The 9,671-nt window shown below is 41.0% G+C and overlaps 1 protein-coding gene across 1 annotated transcript in view; it reads right to left on the reverse strand.

Moving 5' to 3' along the window:
* The window catches only part of SIDT1 (SID1 transmembrane family member 1), a 77,390-nt gene extending 71,800 nt beyond the window's left edge, over window positions 1-5,590 (reverse strand). Inside the window, exons 1-2 of the mRNA XM_011355444.2 lie at window positions 5,482-5,590; window positions 4,612-5,179 (exon numbers count right to left, since the gene is read on the reverse strand). Of these exons, the coding sequence (XP_011353746.1) occupies window positions 4,612-4,821 (210 nt within the window). The 5' untranslated portion in view covers window positions 4,822-5,179; window positions 5,482-5,590. The remainder of the gene's footprint in view (window positions 1-4,611; window positions 5,180-5,481) is intronic.
* Window positions 5,591-9,671: the final 4,081 nt, after the last annotated feature.

The raw sequence follows: 9,671 nt of genomic DNA on the forward strand, positions 1-9,671 counted from the left end.
GTGGGATGTATGACTTCTCTAAAGTGTGCAGCACTTGGAGAATTGCTGTCTAATAAAAATATAATTTAAGCCACACATGTGTTTTTAAATTTTCTAGTAGCTACATTAAAAAGGTAAAAGAAACAGAAGCGAATTTTATTAATATATTTATTTAACCTAATATATCTGGTACATAAAATATAATCAAAAAATGTTAATGATACATTATGTTATTTTTTTCATATTGCCTTCAAAATATGGTGTGTATTCTATATTTACAGTACATCTCATTTTGTGACCAAGTCACATTTCAAGTGCTCCCTAGTCACACATGGATTGTGGCTATCATACCAGATAGCACATACCTACAGAAGCCATTATATAATTTAGCACATGGTCTAGGCAGGAAGAAAATGTGTCCCCTATAAAATCAGACCCATAATTGCAGTAACATCAGGTCCTAACTATCCTTATGACACGTTGATGCTCCATTTCCAAAGCCACAGAAAAAATGTGGGAGGTCGCCCCTCTCCCCAATTCATAAGTTGAAGCCTAATCCCCAATGTGATAGTATTTGGAGGTTAGGAAAGTAATAAGCTTATGAGGTTGGAGCACTTATGATGAGATTAGTGCCCTTGTAAGAGGAGACAAGAGAGGCTTGCTTCTTCCTCTGCATTCTGGGCCATGTGAAGACACAGATAGAAGGCACTGTCTACAAACCAGGAGGCCAGCTCTTACCAGACACCAGATCTGCTGACGTTGATCTTGGACTTCCCAGCCTCTAGAACCATGAGAAATATTCATTTTTCAAAGCACCCAAACTAGGGTATTCTGTTATAACAGCCTGAATTGGCTGAAACAGTAACCAATCAATCACTCAGGTAACATGCTAATGAGATGTGAGAGGATAACAGACCAGACTTCTCTGCCTCAGTCGACAGAGAACACAGGGAGAGTACATACTAGATTAGGAGAACTGAGGCTATCACATCAAAGTTTTTAATTCTTCTACATAACTAGGGATGCATATAGCTAGTAGTTACCATGGGAATATCCTGATATATATTTCATTGTTCACGAGAACTGGATAGGCATTTTGAATCTGGATCCAAGAGGCTGGTATACTGGTTATAGATATATAACAACTGGTTGATATCAATAAAGCCAAGGATTGTTCCTTGGGTATAGAAAAGTATATGTTATTAAAAGATAAGTGCCTCAGTTTAATAAACAAAATAAAATAACTATTTCCAGGAAAACATTTCAAATTCAAAAATCTATGGCAAACAATGAATTTTGTTACTGAAAGCCTCAGAAAAGACATCTTGTTGCACGATGGGTAGATTTTTATTTAAGGGATCCTTATCACCATCTAGTTCAAATATAAACATCTGATTGTTGCTGCCATCTGTCTCCATAAGAGTATTCACACTTCCAATAAATCTACTTTTGTGCCCTCTGTCTTAGTCAAACATATTCCCAGTGACTTTCTCAACAAGGTGATTTCCTTCTAGTGTTGTTGCAGTCCTGTGGTTTTAGAACACCCTATGAACTGAACCTTGCCTAATCTGTACTTTCATTCGTTATTTTCATTATTTAAACCAGTCTCTCCATTCTTTCAGTATTTTTTTTCTTTTTCAATGGCAACTTCATATTTACATTACCCTCTGCCTGGAAGGCATGTGAGACTTTTCCTGGTGCTGAGCCCAGCTAATTAGCATGACACATGCTTGGCTAAATAGTTCTCTGGGACAGTGTTTTGTATGGAAGATGCAGGGCTGACAGGAAAGATTAGGAGGAAGACTCCCACTGCAGCTTCCTCTTGTCACCAAAGCCTAAATTTAGAATAGCCTTTCTCTTCCAAGCTGAAAGAAAAATAATGGCAAACATAACAATGGCTTGAAGAAAAAAGGAAAAAAGATTAAAATTCGAAAAATTAGATGTTTTTTTTTTTCCCTAAATCAATTCTTTGTTGCACTGAAGAGGAGTAGGTGGGAAATGACCCTTGCAGGGAAGAGAGCCCTGACCAAGACTTGCTCAGGTGAAAGGAAGAAAGTCATGGTCATGTTCTTAGGTTCATACATCTGCTCTTGGGTTCATAGATTTTTATTTAGCAGAGTTTGGGGTTGGAAAGAGGCAAACTGCTTGACATGAGAGAGTAACAAAAATTTAAAAAGTGGGAGTCTAGCATTTGGGGTGGCAGGTGGCCAAAAAGATGGTGACAAGCCAGGACCCCCCAAATAGTGCCGCCATCTTGAAATTTCCCGTGTTGAAAAATAGCTGATCAATTGTTATAACAGTGTTGCTTAGATTTCTGATTTAATCTATCACTTATCCTGTGGTGTTCTGCAATTTCCTTATGTTACTCCAAACCATCAGTAAAATACTGCTACATCCAACAGTATTATTTTCATGGTATTGGAAGGAGGGGTTTCTGGGGCAAAAGAGGCCAAGAAAAGTAGAGGCTATTAATAGAAACAGAGTAATAGTTTGGATGGGAAAATCAGAAAAATGCCATCTCTGGAGAAATAAATAGAAATATTGGATAGGAGAAGAGGGTAATTTCTAAAGTAAGTGAGTTGAGAGCTCCACCGTCTTATTTGCTTATTAAAGAGAGGTCTCAGAAAGCTATAAGATTTGAGAACATCTGGTTTATATTATTGCTTACTGTCACTAAAAAATTAAAACGCTTGAATTATCTGCTAGTCTCATGGTCCCCAACTGTATTTCTCAGACTAGTAAAATTTTAGGGACTGTTGGGGTGGCCGACTTTTTATTATATTATGCAAAGATATTTTAAATACTGATTATCACCATTGATTTTAACACACATACAGACAAAATGGAAAGGGCATAATCTCAGAACTTTTAAAAATTTTTTGTTTTTCATAAACTTTTTTCATGAAAAAAATTTTTTATCTGAAATAATATCACACTTTCGACCTATTAAAATAGTATATAGTTTATCTTATTTAGCTTTAGCTTAAATATTCTTTAAATCTTTCTTCATTTAATCATTTTCCCCCCAAAATGTTAATAACCCTTTTATGTGCCAAGCACTGTGCTGGGGTACAGAGATGAACATGATTCTGCCCTTGTCCTCAATATCTCACAGTTTTCTAGGAAAGTCAAGCAGGTGACCCCAATGACAAACAGTGCAAACCATGCTGTATTGTAGTATAGGAACTTACCCAATAGTAAGGATAAAAAGGCCAAAATAGCAGTTAAACAGCAGTCAATCTATTTTTAAGCAGAAATGTGAGAAACTGTAAGCCTGATGTCAAGGCTTACTTTGAGCACATCATTTGATTACACCTCATGTGTAATACGTCATTTGATCCATACTACACAGCGGATAGCTGTCACTTACATGGGGTTTGGAGAATAAAAGTTGCCCCCTCCCACTCGTCTGTGATGAAATGGCTCTGCACACAGCTATTCTGCTCACTTTAGAGTGCATGACCTGAAGGTCAGTGGAGGACAGGACAGGGCCAGGGCTGTGCTGCCATGGTGACAGCACCTTAGGAATGAGTGCCAGACTGGAGAGGGAGAACTTGCTAAATTAAATACACACAGATGTCTGAGAGGGTGATAGGCACATTAGTCCCTCCAGCTCAATACTTGCCGAAGTTACCAGGTTTCTAAGTTCTGATCCCAAGTGAGAGTTAGAGAGGGAAGCATATCATGGTATCCCAATCATCAATTCCGGAATTTCCCTGTGAGTAGAGAATGCTAGAGTAGTAAGGGACACATATACTCATTTACATGGAATGAAGATCCAGAGACAGGTACAATGGAGAATTTTTTCTTTTCTTTGCGCCCCAGAGGGTACCATACTAAGGGAAAAAAGGCTAACTGTATGCATTTTCTTACATTATATAATCAGAGTATATGTGTCATAGAGATAGTTGCTGGAACAGTCATTTCCTCCCCTTGTCTCACCTCAATTCTTGTCAGAAATAGGTCTAGAACTTTCGCACAATTATCTATCCTTATTTAAAATCAACATCTCCATAGATCGGGGGATAGGGGGCAGTTCCAACATCTCTGTCGGGGGCTTCTAGGCTTCTCTGAAGCACATACGCGTGACAATGGTACAGAAACACAGGAAGTGACTATTTAATACAGAGGTTCTACAGCTAGCGTCCATTCACACACATTCCCATTTTAGATTTTGAGCAGCTCTTCCTCCCCAGGCGCTATGAAATAGAAGGGTCTGGCTGACTTATCCCAATAAAATTAGGTTATTTTCCCCTCAGGGGATTAGAAACACGGTTGCGGTCCTTTACCTCCGCCACCCTAGGAATCACGATTTTCCTAGAGAAAGGCCCAGCAGGGGGCCAGGACCGCAGACTGTGCGGGGAACCAGAGCCTTGGAAAGCTCAGAAATGCCCAGGACCAGGCCAGGGGAGGCGCGAAATGAAGCGGAGTTGTCCCCGAAAGCGGTTGCGAAGGATGCGGCAGCTCGGGCGAGGCAGTGATTGCTTTGAAGGGAGAAAGGGAACGAGAGTGCCCCCCAACTCCCGGTCCCTGCGGTCTCCCGAGGTCGATTCCCAAGGGATCCAAAGCAGCGACGGAGCTCTGGGATCTGGCAAGTCCCTGGGAGTCGAGAGAGGGGAGCGAGTGTCTTACCTGGCCCGGCTGGCTGGTGTAGTTGAAGGAGTAGATGCTCTCGGTGCTGAGGCTCACCACCCCGCTGTAGACTCGGTCGAAATCCGCGCCTCTGGCGGGGTCGCGGGGGTCGCGGCGCCGCGCTGGAGGTTGCACTGGGCGCCCGGGTGCCGCCGCCCGCAGGAGCCAGGGCAGCGCGCAGAGCAGCGCGAGCCGCGGACAGCCTCGCATGGTGGGCGCCGCACCCCGCCGCCAGGCAGAGCGCCCTGGAGAGAGGGCGAGCGCAGAGCCGCTTCTTCCAAAGCCTCCTGCCGGCCCGGGCGCCGGCGCAGCGCAGCGCGGGCGTGCCTGGCAAGCCCCAGGGGCGAGTGCTGGAGACGCACTGGAGAAGGGCCGATCAAATATTGATGCAGCCGCGGGTGGTCTCCACGGGAAGTCACCAGCTATGGGTAGGGGAGGCAAGAAGTACTGGGGCCGGGGGCTGCTGCTTTGCTCTCCGGCTTCTAAGATCGTTTCCTTCTCCCTTTCTCATTTCTGAGAATCCCGCACTTACCCAGCCAGAATTTCGACCGGTTGCTTCCCACTAAACCTTAAAAAAAAAAAAAAAAGTATTGGAGGGAGACATTAAAAATAAATATCCACTAGTCTTGAAGAGTCAACCTGGCCAACCACTGAGCAGGAAATTCAATCCGTTTCAAATAAATGTGCACTGTGGCTGAAAGCGAAGGAATAGAAAGCAACAGAGCCTGTCCCCAAAGAGAGTGCACGAGTTCTCTTTTCCAGTCGGCTACCTGCAGGGAACTTCTGCCCATCTGAATGATGGTTAACTTAATTCTCTCTCCTTTCTCTAATTGAACCCCTTCAGAGACACCTGTTTTATTTCCTTATCACCTCCTATTCTCCAAGGAGAGCTCACGTCATCGCTTTCTCTCTCGCTCGCCGTACGTGCATGCAAATATGTACAGCCACTAAAAAAAATACATAGATGTAGTTAAGAGGACTGTTTGGAACACTGCCTGAAGTCTGGTCCCGGAAGTTGTCAAAGACGACTCAGAGTAACTGGATTTATGCAGAAGGCATGTGTTTCCACCCAATCTCTTGCCTACTTCACACTCTGTAATGACTCCTCAGATTGTGAGAGACTCCTCAAGATTCTGTATTGTTTTTTAAAAGAGAAAGACACAGCCCGTCTCTAAAAGGAAATATCCTTCTGGCAGAAATTAGGGGATTTGATTTAAACAGTTAAAGAGCCAGAATAAAGGCTGAGGCGAGAAGAGGATCCTTTGGAAGTCCTTGGAGAACATCAAACAATCACAATTCAAGTGTAGAAGAGGATTCACTGTTTTATTTCAGCTTCAAGTTATTTGTAAACTAGAAAAGCATATCATTGTGTTCAACCTGAAGGAATGTTAAATAAGAAGCCACAAAGAAGAAACAGATCTTGTTCAAACAGTTAAGATTACAGATTAAAATCCTAGCATTTACCATTCAAAGGGATTTTTTTTTTACCTTATTGAATTCCTACAATTTATTAAAACTTCAAAAATAAGTGCAATAAGTTTGGTATAAAATTTTATAATTGCACAATTAGAAAATGACGCTGATGAAAAATTGAGTTAGACAATCTTTTATTAGGACACTTTTCACTTTTAAAAAAATTTTCTTGAAAAATGTATGGCATAAAGACAAAAATACTAATTCAAAGAAGAGTCCAGTAGTAAAGTGTAAAATAGAGCTCACTGTTTATAAGAAACATAACATCATAATTTTATCCTGAATTCGAATGACTTTAAACTGCTATGTTTAAAATGTCTACACCTCTTTTTAGAACTTAACAAAATTTCGTAAACCTGAAGTTTATGAAGCCCTTCAAGGTCAGTCTACCTGTCCAGTTCAAGAGCTCTCTAGAGTCGTAGAATCGTGGAGTCCTACTCAACACTAGGAGAGATGAAGAACTGACTCTTTCATGAGACGACCCCTTCTTTTGGGAGCAAGTGTCTCATTATTAGAAAGATACTTCACATTCTAATTGAAATTTGTCTCTCTTTCACTCATTGGTGTGAGTCCTGCACTCTGGAGCCATAGGAATAAACCTAATCCTTCTTCCCAGCCTTGTAGGTATTTGAAGAGAGCTACGACCCTTTAAGGCTTTATCATACCTTTAAGCAATGAAATTAGAAACAATTGGAATAGATCCTTTATCATAGTATAGAACCCAAAATATTTTAAAGCCAGTATAGATGATATCTATACCAGACAATTTGAATAATATACTACAAATCATTCTATACTATGATCTAATCCTAATTCTAGCCCAAATCCATTGAATGACTTTAGGTAATTAACCTCCCAGGATCACAAGACTGCTGTAAGGATGAAAGAGGGGAAGAATGTATTTGAAAGTGTGTTATGGCGCGAACAATTCTGAGACCCACGGAGCCAATTGAGATTAATTATGAGCCTTTATTAGCCGGCAGGCGACTGACTCTCTGCCATGCAGGGGTAGAGGAGATCAGCCCTGAGCCTTTAGAGGAGGCAGCTGATAAAGCGTAAGACCATATCCTGGTGGTCTCCTGAACAAGCAAGCAGATTACAGAAGTGGAATTTGGCTGTTAGCATATCTTTGCCCGGAACAACACCCTTAATTAACAAGTAAATGGATTACAGAAGCAGACATTGGCCATCTTCATATCTTATACAATACACTTCCTAAACCACACACAAGCAAGTAGGACAACTTCTGGTATCTAAAGATATTTCTTCCCTGTAGCTGATTTAGCTAGTTGGCTCACTTGAAAAATTTCCACCCTTAACAAATGTATTAGACAGTTTAAAACATTACATGACCAACTATTGTAGGACTTCTAGTTAGTTCAACAGCTAAAGAATAAAATATTATCAATTTAAAAAATATCTACAATGCAAAGCTTCCACTGTGAGAGACTGAATATACGGACAATGGCTAGACCATATATGACAATAGACCTCTGACTCACAACCAGTCCAGGAAACCAAAACCACAATCTCTAAAGTAAATGGTCTAGTACAGTCAGGACTTGGTCAGTGATTGCCAACTTCCCCAATTTTTGCCCCTATTTCCATTACAAGATCAAAGAAAGACAAATATGCTCTCCAAACTATAAGAAGCCCTGCTTCTAGTTAGCCTGTCTCTAGCTTCCTTGTGTCACCAAGATCTAATCAGAGCATTTTTAAAAACCTCCTTTTTTTTCACTACAAAGCTTTCCCAGTCCCCCGCCTGCTTTTTAGTCTCTGCCAAACACAAGTAATGGAGGCTTGCTATAGAGCAAGCTCTGAATACGTACCCTCTGTTTGTTTTCATTTGGGCAGTCTTTGTTTATTTCCCTAGTTTTCCTAAAGGTTCCACCAAGATAGTGTCTACTCTATGGTCACCATGGACCTCAACCTTCAGCTCAGTGTGGCACCCACCCAGGCATCTTGTGCTTACCACTTGCATTATGTGTTGACATGGTAAGTCAGCACTGGGTGTGAACTCTGCTCTTTGCTTTTGAGTTCTTTGGCTATCTAGTCTCAGTTAGATACCAGGTTTTGTTACTGGTTCCTCTTTGTTTGGCATTTTTAGTGAAATCAGACTATCCCTTTTCATTCTTTTTTGTTCTCTTTTCTGCTTCTAATTCATGTTATGTCTAAAAGTGTTATCACAGAGTAGAACACAGGCATAGGCCCTTTAAGGCTTTTGTTTGAGCTGGACTCACTGGACTGGTATTCTTCAGGTTAAACTTTGCTTTGGGTCGCCAATAAAACCAGATAAGGTTATCTCAATTTTTCATCCTGAGAGTTTGACTTTGATTCACAGAGAGCATTCTCTTTAGTCTTCCACCTGCCTGGAGGTGAAAATTGTTGGGTCTGCCTTTGGAGGCAGCTACTACCAGTTGGGAGCTCAACAAAAAGTAAACAAGTATGCCTTTCAACTGACTGTTGCCAGCTCTTATGGGGCCAGCTAAGTCCAATTCCTCTCTTCCTTCCAGAAAAACTCCTGCTTCTTTTATGTCTGTCTACTCATTACAATTCTAATTCTTGCCCCTATGTTTCAAATGACATAACTTCACCAAGTATAATCTGGGCCTTCAATGGCCACTGTGTGGAACACTGGACTTGAACAAAATCGTTCATTGGAGAGGGCCTTTAAAAAGAAAGAGAATAAGATTTCTCAGACCCAATGGGCAGCATTTTTTGATTGGTTTGCAGAGCCCTTCTGATTAAATTCTGTTCAAAATTACTTCACTAAAAGATTCTTTGGTTAAAGCTAATGAGCAATTTGGCAAACTTAAACAACAACTTAGACTCATTTCCATAGTAAGTCCTCCCCGTCCTGTCCTCTAGTTGCTTCCCTGCAGCCATTTCTTCTTTTTCCCCTTTATCCTTCTGATCTCTCTCCTTCTACATCTCCTCCTTTTCCCCAAAACTCTCCTAAAAACCCCAAATGCCAGTTTCCTCTAAGGATCCATCCCTCCCATTAGCCAGGATTGCAAGCAACTGTAGAATTTAAACCTTGGACTTGAGTTAAATTAAGTGTAATGAAGGACTTCCCTAAACCCAAGCAAGACCAGCAAATATTCATAGAACAATTTTGAATTATTTGGGCGCATATGACCCAGGGTTACCTGATCTGTATCAATTTGTACATATGTTGTTCAGAACCACAGATGCTAAATTCTGGATGACAAAAACCGATTGGACCGATCTGGAGAGGGATCTGACTCCTCTTTGCACAGAAAGCCACAGGGTCAAAAAAGGCCAGAAAATAGGTCAAAGTCTCCTGAAAGCCACACCTAAAACATTTCCAATAAAAGTTAATTGATACGTAATTTAATCATGCAAACAAATAAAAAGATGAAACTATAGGAGATTCTGAGATAAACTAAAAGATACCTTCTAACAATACTAATCCTTTAAGCCATTCTATCTTTGCTCAATCTCTTCCTTGGAGTAAACATAGCACAGGAGAGGTAGGTATTTCAAATAACTCACAGATTTCTCCTTATCTCTTAGTCCTTAACTACAACCCTTGGATCTTTGACTGAAAAACATTCCTTCCTGCT

The sequence above is a fragment of the Pteropus vampyrus genome, unplaced genomic scaffold, assembly GCF_000151845.1.
Source record: "Pteropus vampyrus isolate Shadow unplaced genomic scaffold, Pvam_2.0 Scaffold1, whole genome shotgun sequence".
Lineage (NCBI taxonomy): Eukaryota > Metazoa > Chordata > Mammalia > Chiroptera > Pteropodidae > Pteropus > Pteropus vampyrus.